We start from the raw sequence: 12,545 nt of genomic DNA on the forward strand, positions 1-12,545 counted from the left end.
TCGATCGAGATAAATGAAGTATCGAGATTCAGGGGTGTTCCCAGCCAAATCTGAATAAAAATTTGCGCACATTCGATCCGCGGGGGATGTAAATGTACAACTTCATAGGGAAAGGAACTATTTCGTCGACGTTCTCAGATGTGTGTGTCTGTGATAACTGAACTGTAAAATTAGTTTGACGTACTCCGCATTTTATTAAACATTCATCGTTTGTTCTAATCGAACATGTAGCTTTTCCATGCAGAAATCAAATTAAGCTTAACTCGATAACAGACATTTCAACGACGTTATCTCTGGATACCACTCGCCAATTTCTAATTATTCCGGGGGACACCTCGATGAATCCTAGATATGTAATATGATCTATCTAATTTTCAGAACCACCGAACCAGCCAGAGCTGAACACGAACCCTGGATCCTACGGTAGAAAGGTCTACAGAAAGGGCGAGAAACTGGAAGTGACTTGCACTGCCCCTGGTGGAAGACCGGCAGCTAATGTCTCGCTGTTCCTTGGTAATTACTTTGCCAAAGTTTATTCATATTCTCGCGTTACAGCCACACAATTTTCTATATGTTGTTTCTTTAATCAGACGACGAACCGATCGGCAACGAGCCACTGATTTACGACTCGAACGTGAACGACCACTCGTTGGCAATGCAAAACGCGTCGCGCAGCGTGGACTGGACTGACAATGGCAAGGTTCTCCGATGCATCGCTAGTCACATTGCCCTTGACAAGCCCAAGGAAACTACTATGCAGTTGCAAGTATACTGTAAGTATTATATTCTTTTCCTGCAATCGGTTATCTTAAGCAGTTACTTATTAGTTAAGATCAGGAAAATTTTATTATCGCGGTAAATTGATCACTAGACTGCGGATTTTATGCATTTATGAGAAAGATGGGTGGATGTAATTTAAAACAGTAAACACATTAAGACGATTTAAGCACACCCGTATGTTATTTCAAATGGATTACAATTCTTAAAGATCAGAATAAATTTTTATATGGATCCTGCATCTTGTAAGCGACGTGGAAAATTTTTATTTTGCATAAAGATCCGCAGTCTATTGATCACCAATGCCAGTACTTTAATTAATAAATCGACTTCTTCATTGGTTCAATCTCGTAAGATCATTTGCTTGTGAATCATAACTTCTGAATTTAAGAGATTCTAACATCTGAATCAGAAAAGGGAAGCTCCAAATATATTTTTACAACTTTCAACGGATGTAGGATGTGCTTTGGGAAAATTTTAGATAAAGTTTCGCCTCAGTGGATTACGATCTTTTGAAACTTTCACATTCGTGAATTTTCATTCGAAGCTGAAGAGATACGCTTTCAGCGGCATCGGAGGCGCGTCGATCCTCGTGAAATTTCCAGCGAAACAGAACGCTAAGCGTGAATAATTCTTTTACAGATCCCCCGCAGCCGCAGCCAACCATTGAGCGTTTCGGATATGTGATTGGACGTCAGGGGATCGTGAACGTAACCATTTATGCGAACCCAAGGCCGCGTTTCTTGTGGCGCGTGAACGATGAAAAGATCACCGAGGGTCGCCCCGACGAAAGCAACCGACTGGAGACCTCCACCGCCGTCGATTTGGTAAATTTCCTAGACTATCTTTCATTTTTTAGATCGAGCAAACTCGGAGTAAACGCACTCCTATTCTATTTTGTCATTCAAAACGTTCCGTGCGATAGTTAAACTATCCATTCAGGCTGGTGGTAGACGCTGACATATTTATTTCATGCGTTAAATACATATATTATATAACAAGTTTGACACGAGAATATATTTCCACCAAAAGATTGAGGCATTATAAAAAATTCAGTACAGAACAAAGCACATACATTTGTTTAATTGCCGAGCAAAACGGCTCGGTACCTATTTTTGAAAATACATAGTACAGTAAATCCTCTATAAACGCGAAAAGCCGTACACGATAAACGCAAGAAAAATATCCCCTCCACTGTAGTAATCTGAGCTCGGTTCGGGTATATCGGTGTGAACCACTACTGAAGGCCCGTGCGTCCTCACAACGTAATTACAATATAAAATCTTTTTTATTATTTCTTATATATTTTTATGAAACTTTCACCAATATATTTGTGGCATTTTTCTGATTAAAATGAGACCAAACACGATATAATTTCAACTGTATTTAGTGGTTTAATTGACGATGAACGTTTCGGGCGCAAGGAAGGACAGCGTATGGGAAAGAAAGAGACGCGGAGAGTCGCAGTCCTCTTCTCTACGTTGGGCTCGGCCTTTGGGGCGTTTGGGCTCTCCGAGGCTTTTGCGTTTATAGAGGATTTACTGTACAAAAACGCAGCTCCGCGAATCCGGGAAGCCGCGGAGGAAAAGTTTCAGCCACGAATCAAATTGCCAGCTGCTTGGAAAGTCTAATACGCCTTATCAATAACGTGGTAAAATCGATTGTCTCGTTCAATCGATAGAGTACAGCGCCGTCGAGTTCCTCAAACTGCGAGTGCCCGTCCCAGTTGACATCGAGTGTTAAAATGGAATTGTAACGGCAACGATTTCCGATATTCCGGTAACCAACATAATAGAATATCGGGGAAGTAGACTGTACAGTAGGATTTCTCGAAGATCTTCGAACGATTGCCAGGAGATGAGAAATGGCAAAGAATAAAATTCTGAGACGTGTGAACAATGAACGGGGGTTCGACGAACGCGGGGTGCGTCGCGTCAAATAACAGGGAAAGATGGTCGTGCGAATCGCGAATCAACGAGTTTCCTCGCGAGCGAGCAAATTGGAACAGCCGAGGAGTAAATGGAAACAAGAACGAAGGTATTGGGACAAAGGTGTCCCCGCATTCTAGAGCGGCCATTTGCACGGTTGCGCACTTAGCATTTTTTCAGTATTCGCGTGACTCGAAAGTTTCTTGCTAATCGAACGGCCCTAATGAAATTTCCGGGGAACTCGGACGCTACAAATCGACCCGAGGCAATCGCTCGGAATAATTCGACTGTTCGTGCCTCCCCCGAAAGCAGATTGTTTTGTAAAAACAATTCGAGCTCGAACCGTATCGATTTATCGACGAGATGCTCCTCTCGTGCCGCTTGATCAACCATCAACCCGCTGTTAACTTGTTTTGCTTTGTTATAATACATATTCTCTGTGTTACATATTTATTATAGATTTTTCTACACGATTCGAATGTTCGAAAAGATGTTCCTATTTTTGTTGGTCAATGAAGTTGAAATTTCTCCGAGGAATTAAGGATGAGTCGTTGCCGCCACTGGGAGTTTCCAATGCTTGTTGCGGAGCGGGTCGGAATTTTTGCGGTTGCGCTTCAACGCCAAAAATTTGCTCTTTATTCCCGGCCGCATAGTTTAACAACATCGCCGCGAACGAAGCAACCAAAGCCTCTATTCGAGGCCGCTCTCGCCTAGACCCGCAATGAATAGCTTTGCCGAGTGTTTCGGTTGTCGACGGAAAATCGCGGTTCCGCGCTGTTCACCGATGCGAGCCAGTTTTCCATGAAAACGCAATTACGGTCATCGGGAACGGTTGCGTATCCCTTTGTACGACGAGGACGATTTTTCTTCGCCAGCCATTTTATCAGGCGCGGCGAAAAACGTTGTTGATCTTTGCGAGCGTTTGCAGGGAACGCCATAGAAACGGTACAATTGGGCGGGCCACGGTTTTTGTTTTCTTCTTCGGCTTGTCGTCCGACTGACAGTGAGGAATAACTACATTTTTTCCTATGAAATCGCGGCATTGAAAGTCGTCGCTGCCGCGCGCGAGGCAAACTCTTCTCTCGCGTCCGTCGCCGTTTGTTCGATTCGACTAGAAAATCTCTGTGGAAACGTCAACTTCGAATCATATAGTTGCGAACAAAAATATTGGCACAGCTAAGCCAGTTTTTCACACTGAATGAACGCTTATTCAATTTCTCTTCGTAGTGGATATTAGCTGTGTGCTTATTTTTGTTCAACACTACGTTTGTTATAATATGCAACGATAGGTGACGATTTCACGACGAGAATGCCCTAAAATTCGTGAAAAACGTGTAATGCTGGTATATTTTAAACTCGACTAACGGGATACAAGCGATCGAATCTGTGCAAATAGAATATAACGTGTAAAACTCGAAAATAACGATAATGAACGCTGCAACATTATATTCATGGAACTCGATGCACGTATCGGCACCACGGGAAATCGATACCGATATTTACAGATGTCTGGTTTGTAACGCTGACTGGTTCGGTAAAATAATCTCCCTAGGAATTAAACGCATAAAATGGAGCTCTTCGCATTGTAATCGAACTATTTCACATGCTCCTAGCAATTTGTAATCCGCCAGTGTACGCGGTATAGTAACTTCGAAATTGTAGAACTTCTCATGTTTTTAAGCCCAGCAAAAATTCAGTAAAAAAACTGTATCAAGTTTCAATCATCAGCGAATATTTTTGGAGGCTGGACATGAATGAAAAAAATACGGCGCATTCTAAATTCGGAAATTTGTTTCATGTACGCAACGTTTTATCTTTTAGAACTCGATACGGAAAACTATGATAAAATTTGCATCTTAACTGGAGAGAGATCAGAATTCGAAGAGGATGAATTATAAATAAATTGTGTTTATTGTTACAGGGAAGAGGAGCGTGGAGCGTGATCCTCACTATCGACAGCGTTCAGAAATCCGACACAGAGAAGGAGTACATCCTGGAAGCTCGTAACGACGAAGGAGCTGCCGAATACAGTATCGTTTTGTCGACTTCCACAGAACCCGCAGGTAAATCTCACGAAACGCTCGCGGTTAAAGTCTCGCGAATCATCCACCCACACTTTGCACCGGTGTAGCAAAATAGGGCTAAAGTTTCATTGCCAAAAAATACATGCAAATGGACACGTCACTTCTAGAAACCTCACGAAACAGTGTTTCAGCTCTTTTCGTTCAAGTCTATCGAATTTCATTCATTGAAAGGATCTTTCTACGAACGTTTCATGAGAAATAAGAACATCTGCAATTCGCTGATTCATTGCAACAAAACAAGATACTAAATTTTCTGTTTACGGTGGTCTCGAACGACGATACTATAATACTTTTACGGTAACTGTTATTGGCAACACTGACTGGCAACTCTTGTCGCAAGAAACTGTTCGCAATTCATTGGACCTTCCCGACGACACGAATGCTATCTTGAAATATTTTCCAGCTGTAGATTTTTACCGAAACAATGATCAATTATTTGTCGAGGTAGCTGTGTAATCATTGGCAATTATACAATGAAAAACGTTCGAAAATCACTGGTAGCTGTCTATCATGCTGTTAGCTCACGCACTACATATTCGTCACTTCTCGTCTCGTCCAGCCGAGCATACTCACTCGCTGTCTATCGATCTACGTCACGTTCGTTGTCACCTTCACGTACTGTCAGGCATCATTACACCTTCGGCCCTCGCCGAAAATATGAATTAGAATACTTCTCTGTGCTGTATTCTCTATTTTCTTTACGTCTCCTCTTTCTTTCCGCCACTCTTCTTCTATGTATATGTACTCTTTTTATGTGTGTTCTAACGATATCAATCCTTCACCGCATGCACACACACAGGGGCGTTGAGTCACTTCTATGGTAAGCTCTCCGAACACATGCACGCACTAGGTAATGTCATTCTTTCAAATTATTATACGTAAGTAGACGAGACGCTGATGCCTCGGCGTCGAGTTCCATCCGAAATCATTCGAAAATGTATATTGTTAGTGTAAATTTTTATTATTGCCGTGATAAATCTTGCAATCTAAACTCCTGTTCTACCCGTTTCAAGTAAGAGAATTTAATAAAACCAGACTTGTTAAATTATCGTAGAATACAAGACAGAAATTTCACTTAATAAGGTTCGCCGCAATCACAAATTAAAAACCTTCGTTACACGTTTAATCGAAACATATTTCTCGCCGCTCGATCAGTGCAAATAGAAGCGGAAAGAACGATGCAATATAAAGCGAATCAATCATTTATTCCCCATTCGTAAACTTTATTCGAGTAGCGATAACGATTGGCTGTGGAAAATACGCGATATTCATCTCGCACATGATCCGGATCGCGCGATTTCAAAGAAGTGGGTGGTGAATGTTTGAAACGACAAAAAAATTGTTCAAGTATTTATCACGGCCCGTTTGTTTTCCAGTAAATTTTTCGGCTCGAATCGTAGCATTTTCAGCTGGCGAAATGAAGGCCGCTTGGCGGTTTCCCCGACGCTTTTAGGTTCCCTCGATCTATGTATAGCGTTATCGGTATCGAGATTTTTCAATGGAACCACGTGAATGGAACTCCGCGCCGCGGCACACGCGTCCCAATGTATATATATATATATGTATACATATATTATGTGTGTGTGTGTAATGTTACATTTTTATTCATCTCACTGAAGCCGCGAATGGTAGATTCACATTTTCGATCAAACGCGAATAGATTTCTGTTCGATTGCTTCTCTATAAATTAACGCTTTCGTCGGTATTGAACAACACACGCACAGCCACACATACACGCGCCGCTCATTTCTTTGCAGCATATATTTTTTTGCATAAATATTGGCTCGGCCGCGTTTCAATCGGTCGTCAATCGCAGAGAAAGCTTTTGAATGCCTGTTCGAAGTCGTTTTCCCGAAATTTACGCTCCCGGACCGAAAGTGTGCTACCTCTTGGACTCTCAGTGGTACATCCTCAATTTTCCTTATGCGAATGGTATTTTATTTTTTAGTAATACGATTAGGGACGGAAATTAAATATAAAGATATTTCTCAATTTATCAGTAAACCTACCACTGCAGGTCATATGACCTATATGAAATGTGTCAATTTTCTTTACTCCAGCACGTACTATAATAAAAATTGTACACAATCCAAGTAAATACAGTCTTGTCAATTTTTATAAGGTAAAACATTTTAATCCATTTTAGTGTTTGCAGAGTTGTGCAGAATTACAATTGAATTACTCCAGGAATTATAATATTACAAAGTAATGGAATTACATTGTAATTCAGTTATATTGTAATTTATAATTCAGATCTCTTCATTCAATTAAATTACAATGTAATTCATATTTGCAATTGCAGTACAATTATAAAATACATTGTAATTAAATTACAATTGCAAGTAAAGTACAATTATAAAATAATACTTTGTAATTAAATTACGATAATTACGAATTACGATGTACTTAAATTAACATTAAAAATTAAAGAATAATAAAGTAATAGGTAAGAAGAGGTTGAAAAATCCATGTGAAGGTTTCAAACAGAAGGAATTTATTATTTATAAATTTATAATATCTGAACAGAAATAACTTCTGCGTTACACATTTTTAAAATTTCAAGCGTAACTAAAGCATTTCAATTATATTGTATTTCAATTACACATCTGATTAAAATACTTAGTAATTGAAATACAATGTAATTCAATTGCGTAATTGTTCAACTCTGAGTGTTTGGTACATTTGGTGTTAATTAATTTAGTCAGCCGAATGTTTTATAGTCTACCTGTCTACCTACTCATTCTTCTCATAAGTTCATCAAATCCGCGAGAAACATTAACACTAAACCTACCGAGCACTAAAAGTGATTAAAATGTTTTTTACATTACAAAAATGACGAGGCTCTATTTATTTAAATTGCGTGCAATGTTTATTGCGATATCTGCTTGGATAAAGAAATTTATCGAATCAATTTCCACGTAAGCAACTTCATAATTTCAATAACTGTGAAATGAAAAATCTAAAACCGGTCATTTGAACGGCAATTTAATTAAGTATCATATTATTAAAAGATAACGTTTACGTATCGTTCGCAGAATTAGGACGATCCTGAATGTACCTCCGAGAACCTAATTGTAAGGAGCGTATATTTCACGTTTGCGCTTGCATCTCTGTTCGACGTTTGCCGGACAATAAAACGAAAAGGCGCAATTATTTTCCGAACGTGAACTTTCGCTATTAGTCCGCCATTGTCTCTTTGAAGTGTCGACGCTTCAGCTGGCTTACGCTGTGTCCGTCGATCACCGAAATTTCACTCGTACCCAGTAACCAACCGGCGCATGATATTCAGAAAAGATACATATTTTTCAATTTTCAATATGTGTCACGGGCCTATTTGTGCGAGTTTGCGTGTACGGACACTGAACACCGATACAGTGATATTCTCGGTGAAACATGTCGGATATTATACGGAACGTTTCGAGCGAATTATTGTCTGGTACAATACCGCGATCGATCTTGAAACCGCGTAGCTGCTGCAATCTACGAGTAATGATTAGCATGATATGAAATCGATGATTGTGGAGGAATCGTTGCGGGACTGATTAAAGATCGTTCTACGAAATTTCAGGCGTTGATTTAGACGCTGGTTCCATCATCGGAATCGTCGTCGGGGTTCTGGTGCTGATTCTCATCGGTTTTCTGTTCATCTTTGCCCGTGCAACCGGCCGCTGGTGCTTCCCAGGTGAGTACATCACTCGTTTCAACCGTTCGCATAAATTACTCTGTCTCACAGCCACGTGCCCCTTTCCCCCTCTCCACCCTCTGGCGATTTTTCGTGTACATCTGTTGCTTTGTCGAGACGTACAACGAACGATGAAAACGATAACACTAGCGATGAATCGATCCGAAAATGATCGTGGTTCTCTTTTTCAGCGACGTTTCACACTCTGTGAGGCTGACAAGGAGAATCCGTCTAACGCAAGGTGTACATATAGTTAGATCTCGCGACGACAACATCCCCCTTTCTCGATTGTTTTTGTATAGATCTTGTTGTCGATGTACAAGAGAGTCACTTTCTAATTGTTAGTCGTCGATGTTCGCATCAGCGAAGCGTACAGTTTGTAGCTGATTGTTCTCGTCATTTATTTCTGTCGCTTCGTTTCGTTTGATAGATCGGCTGCCCACACGCAGGTCAATGTCAAGACAGGAATTCTGCAATTGTATTTAACCGAAGCTACATTAGTACATTGCCATAATCTTCCAATAGTAATGAAACGAGCACGCGTTTTGTTTTGTTTCAAATAAAGATCGGAGACACTCTATTTAACCTCCAATGCGCGTTCTTAAAGGTGGTGAACTCGTTTCCAGGATTGCAAGGGTGCCGGATTCGCCTTTGTCGATGGTACAAACACGGGGTTTTTCAGTAGTCAAAAACTTATGCTTCCGAATAATGCAAATTACACCTCGTAACCGAAAAAATAGGACTTTTGAGGGACAGCGCCCTTGATCGATCTTTTATCTAGCGTTTTGTGTGTTGAAAAACCCCGTGTTTGTATTATCGATTAATGAGAAGGCGAATCCCATACCCTTGCAATCGTGGAGAAAGGTGTCTACCCTCTTAACAGATCAATTTTCTAATAAACAATTTTTAATGTCAAATTTCTGCGGAATCAACAGTGATAAATGTAGCTTCGGTTAAAAGAGAGACAGTATTCCCTCTCCATGATCACACTTTGATCTCGTCACAAAGACTTCAATTTAGTACGAAACATAAAATTGAACTTTTTAAAATGATTGGAGGAAGAAACACACTTTTAATAAATATAATTAGTCAAGTACAAGTCCTGTTTCGATCCAAAGACGTCCGAGTAAGAGAGACAACAAGTATTAATAAGTTGAAACAATTCGAATATTCTCTATAACTATACATAGAGTGACTGTAGGGAGAGAATACTTGCGAATCCCGAAATTCCCATTGTTACTTGACAAGACTAAGAAAAGACCTTACAATTATCGATGACTATACACGTGAAAGTGTTTGTTTACCAAAGTGCAACGAGTGGAATAGCGAGAAAGTGTACCAGGAGAGAGGAACTATAATCAAAATGAAATGTATGCGCGTGCGATGGGTATTGTTCTAGAGGTACACACGATCCCCGCAGCTGTAACACTACCTTAATATTTAAAATGCCTATTTATTTGATATTTATCCATCTATCTATATATTATATATATATTTGTATGTATACAAATGTCTTGTGTGTTGTGCCGCTACCGATAGGACAGCATGCAAGTCGGGCCAAGTAAAGAGTAAGGAGAAACATCAACAATTACCTTGCGATTCCGTACTCTAGGCATGACACTGTCCAGGGGTAAGTCACCTCAGGCAGCAAAACAACTACCAGCAACCGAACCCCCTCCCCCTTATCTACAAAGTACTGCTCGTTCCTCCTCGTTCATCATCAGCTCGTCTCTCTGCTCGCCACAATTTTTTGCCCACCGACCATTTTTATCAAGCTCCTCGAGCATATCGCGCCTGTCGACCCAGTTCATCGACGGGGCAAACCACTTAATCACTGCACCGAACCCCGTCTCTGTGTCCTTTGACCCTCGGAAGGCGTTTTCGACCACTTCCCGAACGGTGTTGCTATGTCTAGAACCGATCGAACACGCTTATCAATTCTTTCATTTCTTTTCAAACGCTATTCCGACTCTCCAAAATATTCCGACTACGTAAACGTCAAAATGTTACTCCTTTTTTTCGACTGGTTTCCGCATGTAAATGTTTAATGTCTCTTCATTGATTGACCTTTCAGAATCGTTTCTGATTTTATCTTACGAATTCTTTATACGTATTGTATAGCTTTCATTTCTATTTTCATGTTAATTCCTGATTTTTTCGTGTTTTCTAGATATAGTTTCTGACCCCTGATTTATTCCAAACGTTTGTTCACTCAGTCTAAACAATTTTTAAAGTGTATTTACCGAAAATTCAAGTCATTCTTCAAAATTGAATGTCGTACCAGAAGCATTAGAAAAGAAGGGTCAAAAAGGACCCACACACCGCCATCCAAGGGTCAAACACTAGCTGTTGACTGCTAGATAAGCAACCACGAGTACCTGCAAAGCAATCGAAAGTTTTCTATATCCCCATATCTAAAATTTAGTAAAACACCTACAGTGACTCGGATCAATATTCGGACGCTCTAAAAAAGACAATAACTTTTTTAATATCGTACTGTACGATTTGAACTTTTTTGGATAGCCATAGAAAAAATTGTTTTCGATAATTGCAATTGATCGGAATTGTAGAAAAAATACTAAAAGTTGCATTTCTCTATGTGGGTCTGTATTGAACATTTAAAAAATACGTTTTGAAAAATGTGTGTCAATTATATGCACTGCGAAAGTTTCATCGAAATCAATTAATGCGTCAACCGATTTCATTGAAACTTTGTACATGTATATAAGTTACTTATTGTTAGATTTACAAAATACATGTTTTTTCAATTTTTATTACAGGCACAGACAAAAAATTAAAAAATAGTCACCTTTACTTTTTCCTTCGCAATTGCGACCAATAACAATTAAAAAAATATATTTACACATTAGCTAATAAACTAATCCTTCTAACGACTCAAAAAAACTAAAGTTGTTGGGTCCAATTTCGAAAAAGTTATTCGTTTTTAAAAGGTGTACGAATACTTTGTACACCCACTGTATAATTCCTTTCAATTGCAATTTTTGGAAAGAAATGTTTTCACATCCTGTAGTAAACTAATTGCTCGCAATAATAAAAAAGTTATCGTCGTTTTTAGAGCGTCCAAATATTAATCCGAGTCGCTGTAACTTATATGTAATCGTTCTCTGAAATATTCGAAACGTGTTCACCAGTGACACGGGTATACAGTCCAAGGGGAGAATAAAAATCGTAAAATACAAACGAGTCATTTCGCTTGTCTGGACAAACAGATCCATCGAACGGAAAATGTTTGCTTTGCATTTAAAAACGAACGGTAAAACCCCATCGCCGGTGTTTAAAGTTGCCCCGCACAAAGCCGCCGGGAAATAAAATCGCGGCGAACGTAATGTTAACGTCGACCCTCGCGCGTTCGGATCGCGGATAAATTCCGGTGGCGATCGATCTCTATGGCTCCGATGTGTTTTCCGTTCATTTTTTTAATTTCATTCGATCCGGCCTGGACGCGAATGGGAAATGGGGAAAAGGAGAAAAAAGAACGGCGCGCTCGGATTCGCGGATAATACGCGCACGAGGAGAGAGGAAAAGCTCGAACGCGAGTTTGATTATTCGCGGCAGAAGTCTGCGCGACGTATGAACAAATCAAAATTTCATTGTTCGGAATGATCAGTTTATCGGTTAACGATTGACATATTTCGATCTTCTGCTAACGATCTCTCTCCCTCGAAAACATCGACGGGCTTGTTCCCGGCCGCAATAAAAATTCTTATTCATCGGCTTGTTTATTTGATTTATTATTTATGCCCGAGGGACACGCGCTCGATGAACGCGTTGTGGAGAGTCAAAGAAAACTACAAAGAATCGCTTCGGAATCAAAATCAACGTGCAAAACGTGGACTGCGGATTTGTGATGCGTTCGTGACAGAAATGTCTGCATCATACAGTGGGTAACGAAAGTATTCGAACGCCCTTTAAAACAGAATAACTTTTTTATAATTATACCAAACGACATGATTTTTTATAATCAATTAGAAGTATTGGTTTATGAAATGATGTGCAAAAAAATTTTCCGAAAATTATTATTTACAAGCTTACATGCAGAAATAAAGAAGGCAT

General features: G+C 39.8%; 1 protein-coding gene across 11 annotated transcripts in view; it reads left to right on the forward strand.

The window, feature by feature from the left end:
- Positions 1 to 12,545, forward strand: part of Fas3 (fasciclin 3) — a 557,696-nt gene that overhangs the window by 521,943 nt on the left and 23,208 nt on the right. For 4 of the 11 annotated variants that reach the window (XM_076422127.1, XM_076422131.1, XM_076422130.1 and 1 more), the window contains 6 exons: positions 379 to 513; positions 591 to 773; positions 1,420 to 1,604; positions 4,627 to 4,768; positions 5,589 to 5,639; positions 8,358 to 8,471. In XM_076422127.1, coding sequence (XP_076278242.1) covers positions 379 to 513; positions 591 to 773; positions 1,420 to 1,604; positions 4,627 to 4,768; positions 5,589 to 5,639; positions 8,358 to 8,471 — 810 coding nt within the window. Of the gene's footprint in view, positions 1 to 378; positions 514 to 590; positions 774 to 1,419; positions 1,605 to 4,626; positions 4,769 to 5,588; positions 5,640 to 8,357; positions 8,472 to 10,015; positions 10,040 to 12,545 lie in introns of all 11 variants that reach the window. The other 7 variants (XM_076422128.1, XM_076422137.1, XM_076422129.1 and 4 more) reach the window with 5 other exon arrangements.

The sequence above is a fragment of the Lasioglossum baleicum genome, chromosome 4 (assembly GCF_051020765.1).
Source record: "Lasioglossum baleicum chromosome 4, iyLasBale1, whole genome shotgun sequence".
Lineage (NCBI taxonomy): Eukaryota > Metazoa > Arthropoda > Insecta > Hymenoptera > Halictidae > Lasioglossum > Lasioglossum baleicum.